The 25,239-nt window shown below is 36.8% G+C and overlaps 1 protein-coding gene across 1 annotated transcript in view; it reads right to left on the bottom strand.

Moving 5' to 3' along the window:
* The window catches only part of LOC149804176 (uncharacterized), a 193,701-nt gene that overhangs the window by 145,695 nt on the left and 22,767 nt on the right, over positions 1-25,239 (bottom strand). Inside the window, exons 7-8 of the mRNA XM_089954057.1 lie at positions 19,429-19,729; positions 5,246-5,445 (exon numbers count right to left, since the gene is read on the bottom strand). Coding sequence (XP_089810183.1) covers positions 5,246-5,445; positions 19,429-19,729 — 501 coding nt within the window. The remainder of the gene's footprint in view (positions 1-5,245; positions 5,446-19,428; positions 19,730-25,239) is intronic.

The raw sequence follows: 25,239 nt of genomic DNA, 5'->3' as shown, positions 1-25,239 counted from the left end.
CTGGGACAGAGTTAACTAAGAACTCATCTTCACAGATCACTCACACATCTCACCTCTGAATGCATCATTTCAAGTTTATCAACATGGATATATCAGAAAGATTGCCAGTACCTTCACACAAGTCAATGGTTTTGTTCATGGTCTTCCCCGGTTCTTATTCTACCAGATTTACTGGCTATAATGTATGACCTACCATGTGCTGAAAAATAGCTCTCAGCCCCACAAAACCAAATCAAACATTTCAATGTAAACTGGAAATGAAACTAAAATACAGATGTATAAAATAAATGAAACTAAAGTCACTGTAAATAGTTGACTGTTTTGATGTCATGTAAATAGCGGACTGTTTTGATGTCATGTAAATAGCTGTTTTGATGTCATGTAAATAGCCGACTGTTTTGATGTCATGTAAATAGCTGACTGTTTTGATGTCATGTAAATAGCTGACTGTTTTGATGTCATGTAAATAGCTGACTGTTGTGATGTCATGTAAATGACAATGTCCTACAAACATACCAAAGTGATCATGCGCCAATCAAAACACAATTTTGAAGTCATATGTTTTACCACAACAATCATCTGATGAAAGAAATATTCTCCACAGATGTTCCACACTAGAAAACATGCTCATACACATAATAACAATGTGAGAAATCATGATCATATACATATAGGAATGTGAGAAAAATGACAATACATATATAGGAATGTGAGAAAAATGACAATACATATATAGGAATGTGAGAAAACATGATCATACACTTACAGGAATGTGAGAAAAAAGCATTCACTATTGATAACGTGTAACACAGCTTCTTCAAAATCACAATCTAGAAACAAACTAGAAAGATGCTTACAAATTTTATTACCACATTATAGCTGCATGTCATAATGGGTCAAATTATCATGGCATTACAACCAAGTGATGTGTTGCATGTCATAATGGGTCAAATTATCATGGCATTACAACCAAGTGATGTGTTGCATGTCATAATGGGTCAAATTATCATGGCATTACAACCAAGTGATGTGTTGCATGTCATAATGGGTCAAATTATCATGGCATTACAACCAAGTGATGTGTTGCATGTCATAATGGGTCAAATTATCATGGCATTACAACCAAGTGATGTGTTGCATGTCATAATGGGTCAAATTATCATGGCATTACAACCAAGTGATGTGTTGCATGTCATAATGGGTCAAATTGTCATGGCATTACAACCAAGTGATGTGTTGCATGTCATAATGGGTCAAATTGTCATGGCTTTACAACCAAGTGATGTGTTGCATGTCATAATGGGTCAAATTATCATGGCATTACAACCAAGTGATGTGCTGCATGTTATAATGGGTCAAATTATCATGGCATTACAACCAAGTGATGTGTTGCATGTCATAATGGGTCAAATTATCATGGCATTACAACCAAGTGATGTGCTGCATGTCATAATGGGTCAAATTATCATGGCATTACAACCAAGTGATTGTTGCATGTCATAATGGGTCAAATTATCATGGCATTACAACCAAGTGATGTGCACATCTCTGCATGATGTTGAGAATAACTACCAATTTTCAGAACAATAGTGAAAACTGATACAAGTTGCACAATCCTACATTCAACAAAAATATAATGGATTGTCACAAGAGCCATAATTCATTGCAGAAAAGACCTACTCACTTAACATGTTTACAATGTTTCAAAACAATTGCAACCCTCCCCATGACAGAGAGACAGTAACTTTTTCTAGTAAAACATTTCTTCATGAATGTTTACACAATCATAATACCTTAAAAGAACTACTACTACCTCGCAAATCCAACTCTCCCAGATAAAACCTTTTAGCTAAAAGGAGGTAAAAGTTATATACCAGCCAAGGTGACAATAGGGCAAAGTGATCTCCCCTTGATATAGGGACTGGCAGCAAAACCCATGAATATCTCAGTTACTACTGGACTGAAAGGCACACTCTCTATATCAATGTAACTGCATGAAGGCTGGGCAAGTGTATATGCATTATGACTGGGTAAGTATTTGCAAAGAAACATATTTTACTAGAAAAAATTAATTTCTTCTTTAAATGCATTACCTAATCATAACACCTTAGGAGAATAGGTAAGAGGTGGTGGGAGGTACATCCCATTACCCAAGAAATGAGAATTTCAGTCCTCTAAAATTTGTGAGACAGCATCTGGGTAACCTGACTGTAGAAGACTGCATCTGTCAGTGAGTGACTTTGGAAAGGGAAACATTTTCCCTCCTGCAAATCCAGGCAGATATAGAAAGCCGCATCTTATAAAGGTGTTAAATGAAGGCAGACTGTTGTGCTATGTCTACCAGATCGAGAATGTGGGCTCAATCTCCATCCCACTGCAAGGATAATATCAGTTAGAGAACAGTTCCGGTCAAAGGTGATGCCTGTGGCAATGGCTCTATCCATGTGAGCACTTCAGAGCTCGTACTGGATCCTGTAGGTGACCTTGAGTGGAAGTGTCCAGAGTAGACAATGATTTCAGTACAAAAGTCTGATTGCCCATCATGGACAGTGCTTGGCAATGAAAGAGGAAACTGACCCATCTCATCAGCATTGCATGTAATTCGGTTAGGTCATGTATTTTACTGATTCTGCCTGCAATCACTAATGTGTTAAGGAAGCAGGTTTTGTATGAAAGGTGAACCTAATATGCCTTTGAAAGCGGTTCAAATGGTGTTTTGTTCAACCATGTCGATACCCATGACAGGTTCCTTATTGGGCACAGGGCCAATGTTTCTGGCCATGTATAATCAAAGTTAGAGAGGAAGTCGGATAAGTCTTTGTTTTGTCTGATATCTTTTCTTCCATAATGACAAAAGATGTCAGCGATCAAAGAGTGGTAACCTCTTTGTACTTGGTGCTAGCTTTTTCTCATCAAAAAGCCAAAAGAGGAAGTTAGCTTTTTCAGGTACAGATGCCAGTGGTGGCAGATTGTGTTCTTGTGGTCACCACTGTGTAAACATTTTCATTTCCATTGGGTGCATATCTGAGAGAAAACCAAGGGATGGGAGACCATTCTGTCTGTGTGAGTTGCATGTTCTGAGACGAAGAATCTGCTATTATGTTTAGGCATCCAGGCATATGACGAACTTCGACGTGGATTTGTTGCTCACAACACTTTAGAATGTCCCACACCAGTACGCTTTATAGTGTTACCTGGACAACAACAGACGAATTTGCCCAAAATTATTCACCTTACAACGTGTAAGAGGTTCAAGGATGACCCATAGAGGTAAATGCAATAAAGCATGGCATCCTGACACTAAACGTATTAGCAAAGAAAACTACATGTATGTAGCCGGTTATTGTGGAATTATACATACATTATATTATACATGTATATTAAGAGTTTTGTCTCAGGGACTTGCACTTTAACATAATAAAACAACAGTCCCAATTTAGTTATGAAGTTGCATAGGGTACCCGTGCAAGCACCTAATTACGATTAAGTGTGTAAAGATGACAAAGTGTGGCTAAAATTGTAAAGGCAGAACTTTCTCAAGATAGAGAGAGAAGTTGGAAATATAGATGGAGTCTACTTTCCCTATGAAGTGAGAATTCCTCCAACTTATATCAATGTTGATTCTGGTTTTTGCGAGGTCTCTCTTGCTGACAATGCACTTCTCAGCATGAGCAGAAGTAGTAACAGAGATATTCATCAGTTTTGCTTCCAATTCCTATATCTATGGGAGATCACTCTGCATGATCACAACCTAAGTGGGCAGATAACTCATACCTTTTTTTTAACTAAAAACGTTTTATCTGTAAAGGCTAGATTTGCAAGGTTGTAGTAGTTCTCCTAAGGTATTATAATTGGATTAAATATGTAAAGAAGAAAATAAGACATAAGGACTCCGTTTTACCCAACCACATTTCTCTGCAAGGAGGTTATAAACCAGAACGTAACTGAGAAATACATAATCGAGAAATACATACCTCACCTCCACTAGTTTCCTGAAGCTACTTTCAGTGACATAAAGAAAATATATTCAGACTAAAGTGTTCTTGGCCTCTTTTTGAATAAAAACCTTTAATCCTTAAATTATAACTTTTATTCATTTTAAAATGTGAAATTTGAACTTAAAATTGCACTATATGGCCCACTATTGTGTGAAACCACCAACCCACCTACATACATATATATACCTAAACACATCTATACCTACACACATATCTATACCTACATGCATATATATGGTGAAAAGCCATAAAATAATGACAAAAAACATTCTTTCACATCATATCAAAATATTAAGCTGAGATAAGACAGGTAGTGTTGTTTTTTCATTCCCATCAACGTTCTTAAATTCTGCTTAAACCACTAGTATCATTGTCCACCCCTACAAAATAGATTTTACTTGGTGAAATTCAAAAGTTTTCAGCAACCTTGGATTGACAGCCTGCAGTACGTGCTTCATGCATCAATAATTTCCATGAATAAGCACTACACGTAAGGCCTGTATTATCATCAATTTAATGATTTTAGCATGAACAGCTGACAAATAAACACATAAAATGTAATCCCAATCAATGAAGCATAAAATATCATGGATAGTGATCCTACTATTGAAATGAGGAGTATTACTCATGAAGAGGCATTGCTAGGTTTCATGATTCAGTAGAGGATAGTATGCATAACAAAAGCCTATGTGGTCATGAGATAAATGAAGCAAACACCGAGTCAGTAGAAAGTGAAATGTAAGGACAGTGACTCTTCTCTTTTGGGTGTAGTAGAAAGAGAAATTTATACAATCACCCACTTTAATGATTCATGCATGAACAGTAAAAAAGTCAAATGGAACCAAAGTCATTTAAATGTGAAATGTATGATAATTTCAAAACCAGTTCTGCATTATCTTCTCATTTCTGCAAATTTTTTGTCCATGGCTGAGATTCATGGATGCAACTCTGCTATATCCCCTCGGATATGAGAAGCAAAATCTTTACATGTCAAAGTTTTGATCAGTCCAGGAAAGTGATACCTGTAATCAGGCTTACATGTGGGAGACACAAAGTTACCCTAGGTGTTTTGATCAGTCCAGGAAAGTGATACCTGTCATCCGGCTTACATGTGGGAGACACAAGGTTACCTTAGGTAATTAACTACCTTATAGCACATTATATATTTTCAAGACTTTGTAACTTCCATGTTTAAGTTTGTCCCTAAATATAGCAATTTGTCAAGGTTACAGAAAAGTAAAGCTTACAACAGATGAAAGATCTGCCTGTGCAAGTGCTGTGACAGCATAACTGGATGTCAAAATCTGTACAGAATCTATTTCCACAGCAATACCAAGGTCATAGAGGCCAGGAAGAAAGGAAAGATCATCATACAGTTGAGCTGCAAACTTGACTGTGATCCTGTTGTTTGTTGGTTGATAGTTACCCACAGAATCATCTCTAGACCCTAGAAAACAATGGAATGGAAAACGTTTATTAAACACTCTGGCATCACTAATTTCAGTTTTTACAACTATCACAGCTCTTACTGGGCAAAAAGCATTTATGTTCAATTGTGGAGCACTCAAAGAATGCAAAGGAATTGAACATAGTGTCTCAATGAGAATATTGTGTATTTATGTGTGTGTTTGTGTGTGTGTGTGTGTGTGTGTGTTTGTGTGTGTGTGTGTGTGTGTGTGTGTTTGAAAGTACATATATACACCTAAGTTTACTGAGCAGCAAAAGGTACATGTATTTACCTGATTTACTGCACATAAACAGGTAGATGTACAAACCTGATTTTATTGTAAATAATGTGGATGTATAACCTGATTGTATTGTACATAAACAGGTAGATGTATAAACCTGATTTTATTGTAAATAATGTGGATGTATAACCTGATTGTATTGTACATAAATAGGTAGATGTATAAACCTGATTTTATTGTAAATAATGTGGATGTATAACCTGATTGTATTGTACATAAACAGGTAGATGTATAAACCTGATTTTATTGTAAATAATGTGGATGTATAACCTGATTGTATTGTACATAAACAGGTAGATGTATAAACCTGATTTTATTGTAAATAATGTGGATGTATAACCTGATTTTATTGTACATAAACAGGTAGATGTAAAAACCTGATTTTATTGTACATGAAGAGGTACATGTACAAACCTGATTTTATTGTACATGAAGAGGTACATGTATAAACCTTATTTTATTGTACATGAAGAGGTACATGCATAAACCTGATTTTATTGTACATGAAGAGGTACATGTATAAACCTTATTTTATTGTACATGAAGAGGTACATGCATAAACCTTATTTTATTGTACATGAAGAGGTACATGCATAAACCTTATTTTATTGTACATGAAGAGGTACCAGTATAACCTGATTTTATTGTACATGAAGAGGTACATGCATAAACCTGATTTTGTTGTAAAAATAGGTACACATAAGTACATCATTTTATTGTAAAAAGAGGTACATGTACAAGCCTGATTTTATTGTAAAAAGAGGTGCATGTATATACATCATTTTAGTGTACAGCAAGATCCATGTCTACCAAACAGTATAAGACTTTATGGTCAGTACCATAGAAGAGTGGTGTGTGATGTGATGTGATTTGGATTTTTAACATAGCTTTAACAATTTTTCAGTCATATCGCTACGATGTCTGCAATGTGGCAGTTTATAGTGATGTCTAGCACTGGGGCATCATGCCGCAGACATGTAGCATGATGTCCCACCCAGTCACATTATCCTGACACTGGGCCAACCAGTCCTAACACTAACCTCTTAATGCTGAGTGCCAAGCGAGGCAGCTGTTAGTACCGTTTTTGTAAGTCTTTGGTATGACTCGGCTGGGGATCGAACCCATGACCTCCCACATCCGAGGCAGACACTCTAACCACTAGGCCACCAGAGCGGTTCCAAAGAGTGGAATAATGCCAAGAACCAAGGAAGGACACAAACATATCACTACAAAGCAAAAGGATACAGTGGTTACCAATTACAGCTGGAACAATTGGGCCATCATTGCATTTCTAAATTTAACATGAAGATTTGCATCAAATGAGTAATAAGGGAAATACACTTCAGTTCAATGATCTTATATGTAGGAGGCAACATTTTATTAAGAAAACTATCAAGTATTTAATTTTTTGTTGCACTTTTATAATTATTATTGCCAACAGTTACTTGTTTTTACATTTATAGTTTCTCCTATGCCCAACAAACTGAAGACATGTACTGCATGGAAATGGGCTGCAGATAAGTACTGTATGGAAAAGGGCTGAAGACATGTACTGCATGGAAACTGGTTGAAGACATGTACTGTAATTTGGAAAAGGGCTAAGGCATGTACTGTATGGAAATGGGCTGAAGACATGTACTGTGGAAATGGGCTGAAGACATGTACTTTATGGAAATGGGCTGAAGACATGTACTGTATGGAAATGGGCTGAAGACATGTACTGTATGGAAATGGTTTGAAGACATGTACTGTATGGAAATGGGATGAAGACATGTACTGTATTGAAATGGGTTGAACACATGTACTTTATGGAAATGGGATGAAGACATGTACTGTATGGAAATGGGATGAAGACATGTACTGTATGGAAATGGGCTGAAGACAGGTACTGCATGGAAATTGGTTGAAGACAAGCACTGTATGGAAAAGGGCTGAAGACATGTACTGCATGGAAATTGGTTGAAGACAAGTACTGTATGGAAAAGGGCTAAGACATGTACTGTATGGAAATGGGCTGAAGACATGTACTGTATGGAAATGGACTGAAGACATGTACTGTACGGAAATGGGATAAAGACATGTACTGTATGGAAATGGGCTGAAGACATGTACTGTGGAAATGGGCTGAAGACATGTACTTTATGGAAATGGGATGAAGACATGTACTGTATTGAAATGGAATGAAGACCTGTACTGTATGGAAATGGGATGAAGACATGTACTGTATGGAAATGGGCTGAAGACATGTACTGTGGAAATGGGCTGAAGACATGTACTTTATGGAAATGGGATGAAGACATGTACTGTATTGAAATGGAATGAAGACATGTACTGTATGGAGATGGGATGAAGACATGTACTGTATGGAAATGGGCTGAATGTATGATGAGATTAAGCACAAAATTTTCAATTCATTTTTCTAAATTTGATGCATTTACAGGCTATGAGTGGGAAATGTCTTCTGTTCATATTGTAAGGTTTTTCCCCAAATTATCAATATGATAATTTGAAAACCAGTTCTAAATTATCACCCCATTTCTGTACAATTTGTGTCCATGGCTGAGATTCATGCAACTCTGCTGCATGTATTTGTTAAGTCACAAGTTGCCATGGGCAATATGAGTCTTCTAAAATATTATCTATTGTCTGAATGTAGATGCTATCACAATATCTGCAGTGATTAAATTAGAAAGGTAATTGTGGTTCTATAATCAAATCTACCATGATTAACATTTGTTAGATAAATGTTTCTTTCATCCAAACCCAGTCCTCCCCGAAAGATGAAAATGTACTTTCCAGTCCATTTATCATATAGACAAAGGGAAAACACCCTTCCCTTATTACCTCCCCTGGCAAAACAACAAGGATGCTCACATCTGCAGGTTATAACAATACTGATATCAGGCAAATATTGTCTGAGAAATAGATTTCCTCAAAATATTTCTTTCTCAATTGTATATATTACCAGGCCACATTAACAGAGCAGAACACACCATAGCATCCAACCTCTATAATAGCATCCAACCGCTATAATAGCATCCAACTTCTATAATAGTCACCCTTCGAGGGCAATATGATTATATCCTCAGTAATATATGACGGCACAATCAGAAATACAGCATCTGCATAATATTGTAGGCTACCCCATTTTAGAACTAAGAATAATGGTGACGTCTTATCAGTGAAAAGCATTCAAGGCAAACCCAGCAAAAGCTAAAAACCTTGAGTAAAAAGCATAGCCAATCAGATGCAAGATCACCCCATTCAGTATGTGTGTATCTTGCTATATGATCTTAACATATTCCAAGTTTCCTCAAATTATGAAACATGGCCTCCAAAATGTAACAAACTCAGCCAATCAGATGCAAGATCACCGCAAAATATTGGCATATCTTGCTCCAAGATCATAAGTATATATTCCAAGTTTCATCAAAATCAAATCAGCAATATGACCTCTAAAGTGTAACAAACTCAGCCAATCAGATGCAAGATCATCTCATTAGTATGCATGAATCTGGCTCATTATCAAATTCATCTGAGATTTTGATGACACACATGCCCATATAAGGAGTTTGACTGAAATAGACCAGAAATAGGGCCTCAGGAGTATAATAATAACAATAATGAGGACTTTGTATAGCGCCTAATTTTTAGAAACTCTAAGCGCTTTACAACATTAACAACACCTATAAGATAAGAAACATAATATTATTACAAAGCAAACAACAAGAAATTAGAAAAACATTAAAAAATAAAAAACATGCTGAGAACATTTCAGGTAGGAAACATTATTAGGTCTTTAAGTTTGTTCTTGCAGTTGAAATAAGTGAGCTTTGAGAGCCCTCTTGAATGTGATCACTGTGTCTTTGTGTCTAAGTTCAGTGGGCAGTTCATTCCATGTTGCTGGGCCCTGGTATGCAAAAGAATGCTGTCCATATGACTTTGTTTTCATACTTGGAATAATGAATATACGATTGTCAGAAGAGGAGCATAAATATCTTACTGGTGTGTACACATGGGTGAGGTCAGATAGGTATGTTGGACTAGAGTCCAACAGTGAAATGTAGCACAGAGAATAAATTTTGTATTTGATTCTGGATTGTGTCAAATGCTGCAGACAAATCAAGGAGGGTGGGGACTGTAATCTTTCCACTATCCAACACAGAGAGAATGTCATTAACTAGAAGAGTTGTTTCAGTACTGTGGCAAGGGCAATTTGCAGATTGTACATTGCTAAAAAGACTATTTGAATTTAGATGAGATACATGCTGGGATAGAACAACCTTTTCTAAGATTTTTTAAATGAACGGGAAATTAGAAACTGGGCGTTAGTTCTTTAAATCATTATGGTCTAGTGTTGGTTTCTTCAGCAGAGGCTTTACAATGCCAGTTTTGAAAAATGATAGGAATTCCCCAGATGAGAGAGAGGTATTAATAACATCAGTTAGTGAAGGCAATACTGGATCTAAGCATTCAAGCAGCAGTGATGTTGGAATTGGATCAAGTTCACATGACTTTGGTGCACTCTCCATCATGATTGTACGTACAAAATCCATAGAGACAGGTTCAAATACTGCTAATGGTTGCCGCTCAAATTCTGTATCCCAACTGTATGGTGACGACGAGTCAATTGAAATTGTGGTGTCAAGTATAAGAAAAATGTGTTAGTAGATGATGGACTACACAGGACACACCAGATACACATGCCCGTATAAGGAGTTTGATTGAAATAGACCAGAAATAGGGCTTCAGGAGTATAAGAAAAATGTGTTAACAGATGATGGACTACACAGGACACACCATGATACACATGCCCATATAAGGAGTTTGACTGAAATAGACCAGAAATAGGGCCTCAGGAGTATAAGAAAAATGTGTTAGTAGATGATGGACTACACAGGACACACCATGATACACATGCCCATATAAGGAGTTTGACTGAAATAGACCAGAAATAGGGCTTCAGGAGTATAAGAAAAATGTGTTAACAGATGATGGACTACACAGGACACACCATGATACACATGCCCATATAAGGAGTTTGACTGAAATAGACCAGAAATAGGGCCTCAGGAGTATAAGAAAAATGTGTTAATAGATGATGGACTACACAGGACACACCATGATTACATGGACATACTTTAAGTTCACTTGGTTCCTTGGCCAGGGGAGCTAACTCCTTTTATGGTTCCAAGTCATCATAATGAAGCCATGTCTAATCCTTTAAATATGGGTAACATTAAAAGATATACTGACTCATGTTGGAGATCTAGAAATCATCTAACTCTAAATATTTTTAATAAAACAGCCTTAAAAAGTAAATTCTTTAGTAAATTATTTTTCTCCTTCCTAATTACATTAATGTTAGGAAATAAACTCCACTACTTATCAAAACCTACAATCCTGGGAAGACGAAAATATAGTTTTTCTCATCCACATAACAAACCAACAATAGAAAGAAACTCTTGCCCATAATTTCCACCACTATTTGGCTCACCATCAACTACACCACTTTAAGCTAACTGATACACAAACAAGGATGTATAAGTACAAAGTGGCATATGTACGAAGTGGTGGGATGGTTTAATGTAACCAGATAAGAATTACTTTCTCCATCAAATACATTAAGATAACTGTGATGCATGAATGTACCAAAGAGCATGGAGTGCAAGTCTTTGATAGTAAAGGGGCTAACTTCTTCTGCTCAAAACTCTGAGAAAAAATGAAGTCAACTGCAGGATTCATGCTGATGTCTTTGTGCCAGACTTGAAAATCCACCACTTACCCTCATCATAACCCTTCAGAGTGGAAGGCCTTGCAGCTCATAATGCCCCCTCCATAACTTAAAGTTCAAGCACATTTCTACACAAGACTATCCTAACCAGGCATGGCGAAGCCTGTCCAGGCAGGGGTGAAACACTGGCAACCATGGCAACAGGTTGGGGGATTCAGCAGGACATGTCACTAGAATGGACTAACTGTTCACCCAAAACTCGTCCAAGTTTTGCGGGGCTATCAGAATCAATTGCATTTCTGACCCCTCATATCATGTTTAAAGTGGGTACCAGAAGTGAGGGAAGGGCAGACAGGAAAGAAAAACAAAGTTTGTCAGTTTGTGATTCCACCTTGACTCTAAAATGACTGTTGTGGGATGCCCCCAAAATTAAATTGAATCTGATGAAAGCCCAGAATAGACCACGCTGTATGAGAGTGAGCTGGCCAGGATTGGACTCCTATCTTCAACTGGGAGCACCTGTGAAAAAAAGTCCAAAACCAGAACATTGAGGTCAAGTGATTTGGTCATCCCATTTGAGGTAGGCCACTACCAATAAGTTGTCTGACATGATGAGAACTACCTTGCCCTAGAGATGATACTTCCAGAAATAAAATGCATTTGCTATGGCCTTCATTTCTAGGAGGTTAATGTGAAGAGACAACTCCTTTGGCACCATTTGCCATTGACTGTGATGAAGCAGGCAACTGGTGGACTCTCCAACCACACAGTCTAGCAGCTATACAGATCATAACATCTGGTTGCGAATTTTCCAAAGGATATCTACTGTAAGCTATTGGGTTTTTTTGTGCATCAGACACTTAAAGAAAACTCCTTTTAAGTTTCCAAGTCATCATAATGAAACAGTGTCTGATATCATAAATATGGGTAGAATTGAAACACCAATGTTTCTTATGATAACACTAATGCTTGGTACTAGTTAACACCATTGCCTGGTACTAGGTAAAACTAATGCTTGGTACTAGATAACATCAATGCTTGGTACTAGGTAAAACCAATGCTACTTCTGTCAAGATCATAATTTTGTTCATCAAGCTAACTGTCAAGGGGTGCTTCTGAGCCTGCAGGACAATCAGCAAAGGTCACATTAAAAGGCAACCAAGGTTTCCAATCAGCAAAGGTCACATTAAAAGGAAACCAAGGTTTCCAATCTGCAAGTCACATTAAAAGGAAATCAAGGTTTCTAATTAGCAAAGGTCATATTAAAAGGAAACCAAGGTTTCCAATCAGCAAAGGTCACATTAAAAGGAAACCAAGGTTTCCAATCAGCAAAGGTCACATTAAAAGGCAACCAAGGTTTCCAATCATCAAGTCACATTAAAAGGCAACCAAGGTTTACAATCAGCAATAATAAATAGTAAGCATTTCTCAACCAACAGTTCCATTTTATGAAGATCATCAGCCATGTTGAGTAATATTGTGGGTGTCCTTTGTCATCAACCAACAGTTCCATTTTATTAAGATCATCAGCCATGTTGAGTAACACTGTGGGTGTCCTTTGTCATCAACCAACAGTTCCATTTTATGAAGATCATCAACCATGTTGAGTAACACTGTGGGTGTCCTTTGTCATCAACCAACAGTTCCATTTTATTAAGATCATCAGCCATGTTGAGTAATACTGTGGGTGTCCTCTGTCATCAACCAACAGTTCCATTTTATTAAGATCATCAGCCATGTTGAGTAATACTGTGGGTGTCCTCTGTCATCAACCAACAGTTCCATTTTATTAAGATCATCAGCCATGTTGAGTAATACTGTGGGTGTCCTTTGTCATCAACCAACAGTTCCATTTTATTAAGATCATCAGCCATGTTGAGTAATACTGTGGGTGTGCTTTATCATCAACCAACAGTTCCATTTTATGAAGATCATCAGCCATGTTGAGTAACACTGTGAGTGTCCTCTGTCATCAACCAACAGTTCCATTTTATGAAGATCATCAGCCATGTTGAGTAATACGGTGGGTGTCATTTGTCATCAACCAACAGTTCCATTTTATGAAGATCATCAGTGATGTTGAATAATACTGTCTGTGTCCTTTGTCATCCACCAACAGTTCCATTTTATGAAGATCATCAGCCATGTTGAGTAACACTGTGGGTGTCATTTGTCATCAACATACAGTTCCATTTTATGAAGATCATTAGCCATGTTGATTAATACTGTGGGTGTCCTCTGTCATCAACCAACAGTTCCATTTTATGAAGATCATCAGTGATGTTGAGTAATACTGTCTGTGTCCTTTGTCATCAACCAACAGTTCCATTTTATGAAGATCATCAGCCATGTTGAGTAACACTGTGGGTGTCCTTTGTCATCAACCAACAGTTCCATTTTATGAAGATCATCAGCCATGTTGAGTAATATTGTGGGTGTCCTTTGTCATCAACCAACAGTTCCATTTTATTAAGATCATCAGCCATGTTGAGTAATGCTGTGAGTGTCCTCTGTCATCAACCAACAGTTCCATTTTATTAAGATCATCAGCCATGTTGAGTAACACTGTGGGTGTCCTTTGTCATCAACCAACTGTTCCATTTTATTAAGATCATCAGCCATGTTGAGTAACACTGTGGGTGTCCTCTGTCATCAACCAACAGTTCATTTTATTAAGATCATCAGCAATGTTGAGTAACACTGTGGGTGTCCTCTGTCATCAACCAACAGTTCCATTTTATTAAGATCATCAGCCATGTTGAGTAATGCTGTGAGTGTCCTCTGTCATCAACCAACAGTTCCATTTTATTAAGATCATCAGCCATGTTGAGTAACACTATGGGTGTCCTTTGTCATCAACCAACAGTTCCATTTTATGAAGATCATCAGCCATGTTGAGTAACACTGTGGGTGTCCTTTGTCATCAACCAACAGTTCCATTTTATGAAGATCATCAGCCATGTTGAGTAATACTGTGGGTGTCCTCTGTCATCAACCAACAGTTCCATTTTATTAAGATCATCAGCCATGTTGAGTAACACTGTGGGTGTCCTCTGTCATCAACCAACAGTTCCATTTTATTAAGATCATCAGCCATGTTGAGTAACACTCTGGGTGTCCTTTGTCATCAACCAACAGTTCCATTTTATGAAGATCATCAGCCATGTTGAGTAACACTGTGGGTGTCCTCTGTCATCAACCAACAGTTCCATTTTATTAAGATCATCAGCCATGTTGAGTAGTGCTGTGAGTGTCCTCTGTCATCAACCAACAGTTCCATTTTATTAAGATCATCAGCCATGTTGAGTAACACTGTGGGTGTCCTCTGTCATCAACCAACAGTTCCATTTTATTAAGATCATCAGCCATGTTGAGTAACACTGTGGGTGTCCTTTGTCATCAACCAACAGTTCCATTTTATTAAGATCATCAGCCATGTTGAGTAACACTGTGGGTGTCCTCTGTCATCAACCATCAGTTCCATTTTATTAAGATCATCAGCCATGTTGAGTAACACTGTGGGTGTCCTTTGTCATCAACCAACAGTTCCATTTTATTAAGATCATCAGCCATGTTGAGTAATATTGTGGGTGTCCTCTGTCATCAACCAACAGCTCCATTTTATTAAGATCATCAGCCATGTTGAGTAACACTGTGGGTGTCCTTTGTCATCAACCAACAGTTCCATTTTATTAAGATCATCAGCCATGTTGAGTAATGCTGTGAGTGTCCTCTGTCATCAACCAACAGTTCCATTTTATTAAGATCAACAGCCATGTTGAGTAACACTGTGGGTGTGCTTTGTCATCAACCAACAGTTCCATTTTATGAAGATCATCAGCCATGTTGAGTAACACTGTGGGTGTCCTTTGTCATCAACCAACAGTCCCATTTTATTAAGATCATCAGCAATGTTGAATAACACTGTGGGTGTCCTCTGTCATCAACCAACAGTTCCATTTTATTAAGATCATCAGCCATGTTGAGTAACACTGTGGGTGTCCTCTGTCATCAACCAACAGTTCCATTTTATGAAGATCATCAGCCATGTTGAGTAATACTGTGGGTGTCCTTTGTCATCAACCAACAGTTCCATTTTATTAAGATCATCAGCCATGTTGAGTAATGCTGTGAGTGTCCTCTGTCATCAACCAACAGTTCCATTTTATTAAGATCATCAGCCATGTTGAGTAACACTGTGGGTGTCCTTTGTCATCAACCAACAGTTCCATTTTATGAAGATCATCAGCCATGTTGAGTAACACTGGGGGTGTCCTTTGTTATCAACCAACAGTTCCATTTTATTAAGATCATCAGCCATGTTGAGTAATACTGTGGGTGTCCTCTGTCATCAACCATCAGTTCCATTTTATTAAGATCATCAGCCATGTTGAGTAACACTGTGGGTGTCCTTTGTCATCAATCAACAGTTCCATTTTATTAAGATCATCAGCCATGTTGAGTAATACTGTGGGTGTCATTTGTCATCAACCAACAGTTCCATTTTATTAAGATCATCAGCCATGTTGAGTAATACTGTGGGTGTCATTTGTCATCAACCAACAGTTCCATTTTATTAAGATCATCAGCCATGTTGAGTAACACTGTGGGTGTCCTTTGTCATCAACCAACAGTTCCAATTTATGAAGATCATCAGCCATGTTGAGTAATACTGCCTGTGTCCTCTGTCATCAACCAACAGTTCCATTTTATGAAGATCATCAACCATGTTGAGTAACACTGTGGGTGTCATTTATCATCAACCAACAGTTCCATTTTATGAAGATCATCAGCCATGTTGAGTAATACTGTCTGTGTCCTTTGTCATCAACCAACAGTTCCATTTTATGAAGATCATCAGCCATGTTGAGTAATACTGTGGGTGTCCTCTGTCATCAACCAACAGTTCCATTTTATTAAGATCATCAGCCATGTTGAGTAATACTGTGGGTGTGCTTTGTCATCAACCAACAGTTCCATTTTATCAAGATCATCAGCCATGTTGAGTAATGCTGTGAGTGTCCTCTGTCATCAACCAACAGTTCCATTTTATTAAGATCATCAGCCATGTTGAGTAATACTGTGGGTGTGCTTTGTCATCAACCAACAGTTCCATTTTATTAAGATCATCAGCCATGTTGAGTAATACTGTGGGTGTGCTTTGTCATCAACCAACAGTTCCATTTTATTAAGATCATCAGCCATGTTGAGTAACACTGTGGGTGTCCTCTGTCATCAACCAACAGTTCCATTTTATTAAGATCATCAGCCATGTTGAGTAATGCTGTGAGTGTCCTCTGTCATCAACCAACAGTTCCATTTTATTAAGATCATCAGCCATGTTGAGTAACACTGTGGGTGTCCTCTGTCATCAACCAACAGTTCCATTTTATTAAGATCATCAGCCATGTTGAGTAATGCTGTGAGTGTCCTCTGTCATCAACCAACAGTTCCATTTTATTAAGATCATCAGCCATGTTGAGTAATACTGTGGGTGTGCTTTGTCATCAACCAACAGTTCCATTTTATTAAGATCATCAGCCATGTTGAGTAACACTGTGGGTGTGCTTTGTCATCAACCAACAGTTCCATTTTATTAAGATCATCAGCCATGTTGAGTAATACTGTGGGTGTGCTTTGTCATCAACCAACAGTTCCATTTTATTAAGATCATCAGCCATGTTGAGTAATACTGTGGGTGTGCTTTGTCATCAACCAACAGTTCCATTTTATTAAGATCATCAGCCATGTTGAGTAACACTGTGGGTGTCCTCTGTCATCAACCAACAGTTCCATTTTATTAAGATCATCAGCCATGTTGAGTAATGCTGTGAGTGTCCTCTGTCATCAACCAACAGTTCCATTTTATTAAGATCATCAGCCATGTTGAGTAACACTGTGGGTGTCCTTTGTCATCAACCAACAGTTCCATTTTATTAAGATCATCAGCCATGTTGAGTAATGCTGTGAGTGTCCTCTGTCATCAACCAACAGTTCCATTTTATTAAGATCATCAGCCATGTTGAGTAATACTGTGGGTGTGCTTTGTCATCAACCAACAGTTCCATTTTATTAAGATCATCAGCCATGTTGAGTAACACTGTGGGTGTGCTTTGTCATCAACCAACAGTTCCATTTTATTAAGATCATCAGCCATGTTGAGTAATACTGTGGGTGTGCTTTGTCATCAACCAACAGTTCCATTTTATTAAGATCATCAGCCATGTTGAGTAATACTGTGGGTGTGCTTTGTCATCAACCAACAGTTCCATTTTATTAAGATCATCAGCCATGTTGAGTAATACTGTGGGTGTGCTTTGTCATCAACCAACAGTTCCATTTTATTAAGATCATCAGCCATGTTGAGTAATACTGTGGGTGTCCTCTGTCATCAACCAACAGTTCCATTTTATTAAGATCATCAGCCATGTTGAGTAATACTGTGGGTGTGCTTTGTCATCAACCAACAGTTCCATTTTATTAAGATCATCAGCCATGTTGAGTAATACTGTGGGTGTGCTTTGTCATCAACCAACAGTTCCATTTTATTAAGATCATCAGCCATGTTGAGTAACACTGTGGGTGTCCTCTGTCATCAACCAACAGTTCCATTTTATTAAGATCATCAGCCATGTTGAGTAATACTGTGGGTGTGCTTTGTCATCAACCAACAGTTCCATTTTATGAAGATCATCAGCCATGTTGAGTAATACTGTGGGTGTCCTCTGTCATCAACCAACAGTTCCATTTTATTAAGATCATCAGCCATGTTGAGTAATACTGTGGGTGTGCTTTGTCATCAACCAACAGTTCCATTTTATTAAGATCATCAGCGATGTTGAGTAACACTGTGGGTGTCCTCTGTCATCAACCAACAGTTCCATTTTATTAAGATCATCAGCCATGTTGATTAATACTGTGGGTGTGCTTTGTCATCAACCAACAGTTCCATTTTATTAAGATCATCAGCCATGTTGAGTAATACTGTGGGTGTCCTTTGTCATCAACCAACAGTTCCATTTTATTAAGATCATCAGCCATGTTGAGTAATACTGTCTATGTGTTTTGTTCGCTGGTAGGATCACTATATTTTTATCTTTCGCTAATTCCCATGTGGCTTCTCTCTCCTAGATGGTTATATTACTTGGCGTGGGTGGGGCAATTTACTATTCTTTAGAATTCTTGCAACCTCACACCTCAGGCTCTCTGCTACTGATAAATCTGTAATCTGATTACATGCCGTTTAGTGACCAACATTAGTTGCTGATGAAGGCAGTGTGATATTGCCAAACATTCATGAACTCAAAGATATCTAAGAAATGTATGCTCTGAGTAAGGGAAGATGTTAATAAGCTTGAATTATCCAGAGCAAGGAAGCAACCTTTCCAGTTGTATCAATATATAGTTGTATCAATATAGTTGTATCAATATACAGTTGTATCAACATACAGTTGTTTGATCCCTCTTTGTATCTCAAATAATCCCAAACCTTTGTCAAGAAATTAACACGAAAATGCATTACTAGATTAATATGGCAAATTCCTGTTCTGCAGTAATAAAACATGAAATCAGTATTTCAACAATTGTTACAAATATTATTGACTGCTGAGAGATTTTTTGATTGTTTAGGAATAATTTATTATTACTGAATTATTCTTTGATTGAAAGAATGACAAAGTTCATGGCACTTCACCTACAAAACAGAAAAAATTATTTTTGCCAACTTGACTGAGATAAACATACAAAATGTGTTAAATTATTTTTTCACTCACTGGTCAGAAGTGGGGTGGGATTATTTAAAAGACACACAAACACACACAAACATGGACTATTAAAAGGCATGCACATGCACACAAATATGTACTATTAAAAAGTTGTAAAATTTAGTATAAAATGCAATCAAATATACTTTGAAAGCTATCTGAATGCCTGCATAATGTATCAGTACCTTTGTTTAGCATCTTGCCCAAATTTATGATGCCACCGGTGTTTCCTTTCCCACTTGGATCAGCAACACTGCTGACAATTACCCCATCTGCATCAAATCCACAGCCAAAGTTACTACCATAGCTATCAAGCCTTACAGCACATATGGACATCAGAGAAGAGGTGTTGGCAGGGCTAAAGGCTGTCACGACTATGTCACTCATGGGATTCGGGATAAACATATCTACCATGTAGATGGCAGCATTACCCAGTTCCAGATTGACAGGTCCGCTGATGCTAATGTTGGGTGTGCCTGGCAGAGTCTAAACAAGAAATTAAATCAGAATACTGACATACTGCATGAAATAAAGTAAGTATTATGGAACACTCAAGATTTTTTCATTCAGGGTGATGTGAAACATCTTGACAAAGATATACTATGCAAATCCTTTTGGGATCAGACAATTAACTGAGACTTAATTCTTTTTCAATTGATAACAATAAACATGGTATACTCTATTAAATCTTTTCAAACAAGTGTTGGAAATGTATGTATACATACAACATGTGACAGAAAAAGACAGGTCAGGACAAAACAGGAGAGTTGCAAAGTCTAGTCAGGAACGTTTGCCTCAAATAAGAGGATTTTCATCAAACCAATTTTAGAGTGCAAATGGACCAAAATTACAACTATATAACAAATATACACTTGTTTAATATTAAAATATGCACATCATCATATCAAGTCAGTCCTTTCACTGTAACTTCATGCAGTTCATCCTCACCTTACCACAAATATTTTTAGCATTTCTTAGGAGATCATTGCCTGGATTATATTGGTGACAGTCCTTGTAATTACTGTAGATCTTAGCCTGGATTATACTGGTGGCAGTCCTTGTAATTATTGTAGATCTTCCTGGATTATACTGGTGGCAGTCCTTGTAATTATTGTAGATCTTAGCCTGAATTATATTGGTGGCAGTCCTTGTCATTATTGTAGATCATAACTTGGTTTATACTGGTGGCAGTCCTAGTCATTATTGTAGATCTTAGCCTGGATTATATTGGTGGCAGTCCTAGTCATTATTGTAGATCTTAGCCTGGATTATACTGGTGGCAGTCCTTGTAATTATTGTAGATCTTAGCCTGAATTATATTGGTGGCAGTCCTTGTCATTATTGTAGATTTTAGCCTGGATTATATTGGTGGCAGTCCTTGTCATTATTGTAGATCTTAGCCTGAATTATATTGGTGGCAGTTGTCATTATTGTAGATCTTAGCCTGAATTATATTGGTGGCAGTCCTTGTCATTATTGTAGATCTTAGCCTGAATTATACTGGTGGCAGTCCTTGTCATTATTGTAGATCTTAGCCTGGATTATATTGGTGGCAGTTGTCATTATTGTAGATCTTAGCCTGAATTATATTGGTGGCAGTCCTTGTCATTATTGTAGATCTTAGCCTGGATTATATTGGTGGCAGTCCTTGTAATCATTGTAGATCTTAGCCTGAATTATATTGGCGGCAGTCCTTGTCATTATTGTAGATCTTAGCCTGGATTATACTGGTGGCAGTCCTTGTAATTATTGTAGATCTTAGCCTGAATTATATTGGTGGCAGTCCTTGTCATTATTATAGATCTTAGCCTGAATTATATTGGTGGCAGTCCTTGTCATTATTGTAGATCTTAGCCTGGATTATATTGGTGGCAGTCCTTGTCATTATTGTAGATCTTAGCCTGGATTATATTGGTGGCAGTCCTTGTCATTATTGTAGATCATAGCCTGAATTATACTGGTGGCAGTCCTTGTCATTACTGTAGATCTTAGCATGGATTATATTGGTGGCAGTCCTTGTCATTATTGTAGATCATAGCCTGGATTATATTGGTGGCAGTCCTTGTAATCATTGTAGATCATAGCGTGAATTATATTGGTGGCAGTCCTTGTCATTATTGTAGATTTTAGCCTGGATTATATTGGTGGCAGTCCTTGTCATTATTGTAGATCTTGGCCTGGATTATATTGGTGGCACTCCTTGTCATTATTGTAGATCATAACCTGGTTTATACTGGTGGCAGTCCTTGTCATTATTGTAGATCTTAGCCTGGATTATATTGGTAGCAGTCCTTGTCATTATTGTAGATCTTAGCCTGGATTATATTGGTGGCAGTCCTTGTCATTATTGTAGATCATAACCTGGTTTATACTGGTGGCAGTCCTTGTCATTATTGTAGACCTTAGCCTGAATTATACTGGTGGCAGTCCTTGTCATTATTGTAGATCTTAGCCTGGATTATATTGGTGGCAGTCCATGTCATTATTGTAGATCTTAGCCTGGATTATATTGGTGGCAGTCCTTGTCATTATTGTAGATCATAACCTGGTTTATACTGGTGGCAGTCCTTGTCATTATTGTAGACCTTAGCCTGAATTATACTGGTGGCAGTCCTTGTCATTATTGTAGATCTTAGCCTGGATTATATTGGTGGCAGTCCATGTCATTATTGTAGATCTTAGCCTGGATTATATTGGTGGCAGTCCTTGTCATTATTGTAGATCATAACCTGGTTTATACTGGTGGCAGTCCTTGTCATTATTGTAGACCTTAGCCTGGATTATATTGGTGGCAGTCCTTGTCATTATTGTAGATCATAACCTGGTTTATACTGGTGGCAGTCCTTGTCATTATTGTAGATCTTAGCCTGAATTATATTGGTGGCAGTCCTTGTCATTATTGTAGATCTTAGCCTGGATTATATTGGTGGCAGTCCTTGTCATTATTGTAGATCTTAGTCTGATTTATATTGGTGGCAGTCGTTGTCATTATTGTAGATCATAGCCTGGTTTATACTGGTGACAGTCCTTGTCATTATTGTAGATCTTAGCCTGAGTTATATTGGTGGCAGTCCTTGTCATTATTGCAGATCTTAGCTTGGATTATATTGGTGGCAGTCCTTGTCATTATTGTAGATCATAGCTTGGTTTATACTGGTGGCAGTCCTAGTCATTATTGTAGATCTCAGCCTGGATTAAACTGGTGGCAGTCCTTGTCATTATTGTAGATCTCAGCCTGGATTAAACTGGTGGCAGTCCTTGTAATTATTGTAGATCTTAGCCTGGATTATATTGGTGGCAGTCCTTGTAATTGTTGTAGTACAGACTCAAGTCATACATAGTACAGACTTTCAATCATAAATATTATTGACTTTCAAACAATCATAGTACAGATCTTCAATCATACGTAGTACAGACCCAATCATACACAGTACAGACTTTCAATCATATGTAGTACAGTCCCAATCATATATAGTACATACTCAAATCATACATGGTACAGACTTTCAATCATACATAGTACAGACTCAAATCATACATAGTACAGACTTTCAATCATACATAGTACAGACTCAAATCATACATAGTACAGACTTTCAATCATACATAATACAGACTCAAATGATACACAGTACAAACTTTCAATCATACGTAGTACAGACCTAATCATACATAGTACAGACTTTCAATCATACACAGTACAGGTTTTCAATCATACATAGTACAGACTTTCAATCATACATAGTAGATTCAAATCATACATAGTACAGACTCTAATCATATATAGTACAGACTCAAATCATACATAGTACAAACTTTCAATCATACATAGTACAGACTCAAATCATATATAGTACAGACTTTCAATCATACATAGTACACATTCAAAAATCATACATAGTACAGACTTTCAATCATGCATAGTACAGACTCAAATCATACATAGTACAGACTTTCAACCATATATAGTACAGACCCAAATCATGCATAGTACAGAATCAAATCATACATAGTACAGGCTTTCAATCATACATAGTACAGGCTCAAATCATACATAGTACAAACTATCAATCATACATTGTACAGACTTTCAATCATATATAGTACAGACTCAAATCATGCATAGTACAGAATCAAATCATACATAGTACAGACTTTCAATCATATATTGTACAGACTCAAATCCATCTTGACAACTTTAAGCACTGAAACAGAACATACCCTTCAGGGAGAATCAAAATAATATTAAATGTTTTATCAAAATAATTTTAAATGTCTAATCAAAATAATGTTAAATGTTTTATCAAAATAATGTTAAATGTTATATCAAAATGATGTTCAATGTTATATCAAAATAATGTTCAATGTTATATCAAAATACTGTTCAATGTTACATCAAAATAATGTTAAATGTTATATCAAAATACTGTTCAATGTTATATCAAAATAACGTTCAAAATAATGTTCAATGTTATATCAAAATAACGTTCAATGTTATATCAAAATAATGTTAAATGTTATATCAAAATGATGTTCAATGTTACATCAAAATAATGTTAAATGTTATATCAAAATGATGTTCAATGTTACATCAAAATAATGTTAAATGTTATATCAAAATAATGTTCAATGTCTAATCAAAATAATGTTCAATGTCTAATCAAAATAACGTTCAATGTTTAATCAAAATAATTTTAAATGTCTAATCAAAATAATGTTAAATGTTTTATCAAAATAATGTTAAATGTTATATCAAAATACTGTTCAATGTTATATCAAAATAACGTTCAATGTTATATCAAAATAATGTTAAATGTTATATCAAAATGATGTTCAATGTTACATCAAAATAATGTTAAATGTTATATCAAAATGATGTTCAATGTTACATCAAAATAATGTTAAATGTTATATCAAAATAATGTTCAATGTCTAATCAAAATAATGTTCAATGTCTAATCAAAATAATGTTCAATGTCTAATCAAAATAATGTTAAATGTTTTATCAAAACAATGTCAAATGTTTTATCAAAATAATGTTAAATGTCTAATCAAAATAATGTTAAATGTCTAATGCTGATTGGGCTCTTTAGTAACCTAACCATAATCAATGTTTAATCCTTTGGGATTAATTCTGCTCACACATAGTATAATCCATCTCAACAAACTTCAAGCACAGAAGCCAAATGACCATGTCAACAGAAACAAAGGAACTGTAACTGTTATATGGTTTCTGAAATTAGCAACCAAACTGTCTTGCCCTGCATATGTCAGTTTACAGTCATGCGATGGCAGGCAGTGTTACTGTAAATATACTACAATGGAATCTAAGTGTGAAAAATTGAACAAATTTAATTTTTCAATAATAATTATGTACATAGGAGATTTCAGTGAATAACAGGAGAGACAGGAGACACCACTAAACAAGGACAAGGGAGGAGGTTCATGAGTACATGTATATGTATAAATAAATAAAAAACAGTTTTAAGGAAAAAGATAAAGGGGGGGGGGCTGCAGATGAAAAATGCAAAGACTCCCAGCATGTAGACACCTGGCAAAGTGTAAGGATGTTGCACAGGAAACTCAGATGGCAAAGTGTAAGGATGTTGCACAGGAAACTCAAATGGCAAAGTATAAGGATGTTGCACAGGAAACTCAACTGGCAAAGTGTAAGGCTGTTGCACAGGAAACTCAGCTGGCAAAGTGTAAGGAGGATGTACAGGAAACTCATCTGGAAAAGTGTAAGGAGGCTGTAAAGGAAACTCAGCTGGCAAAGTTTAAGGATGTTGCGCAGGAAGCTCAGCTGGCAAAGTGTAAGGATGTTGCACAGGAAACTCAGCTGGCAAAGTTTAAGATGGTTGTACAGGAAACTCAACTGGTAAAGTGTAAGAAGACTGTACAGGACACTCAGCTGGCAAAGTGTAACTCTGCTGGCAAAGTGTAAGGATGTTGCATAGGAAACTCATCTGGCAAAGTGTAAGGATGTTGCACAGGAA

Source organism: Sinohyriopsis cumingii, chromosome 3, assembly GCF_028554795.1.
Source record: "Sinohyriopsis cumingii isolate HCF-2022 chromosome 3, ASM2855479v2, whole genome shotgun sequence".
NCBI lineage: Eukaryota > Metazoa > Mollusca > Bivalvia > Unionida > Unionidae > Sinohyriopsis > Sinohyriopsis cumingii.
This window is presented reverse-complemented; position numbering and strand designations above follow the sequence as displayed.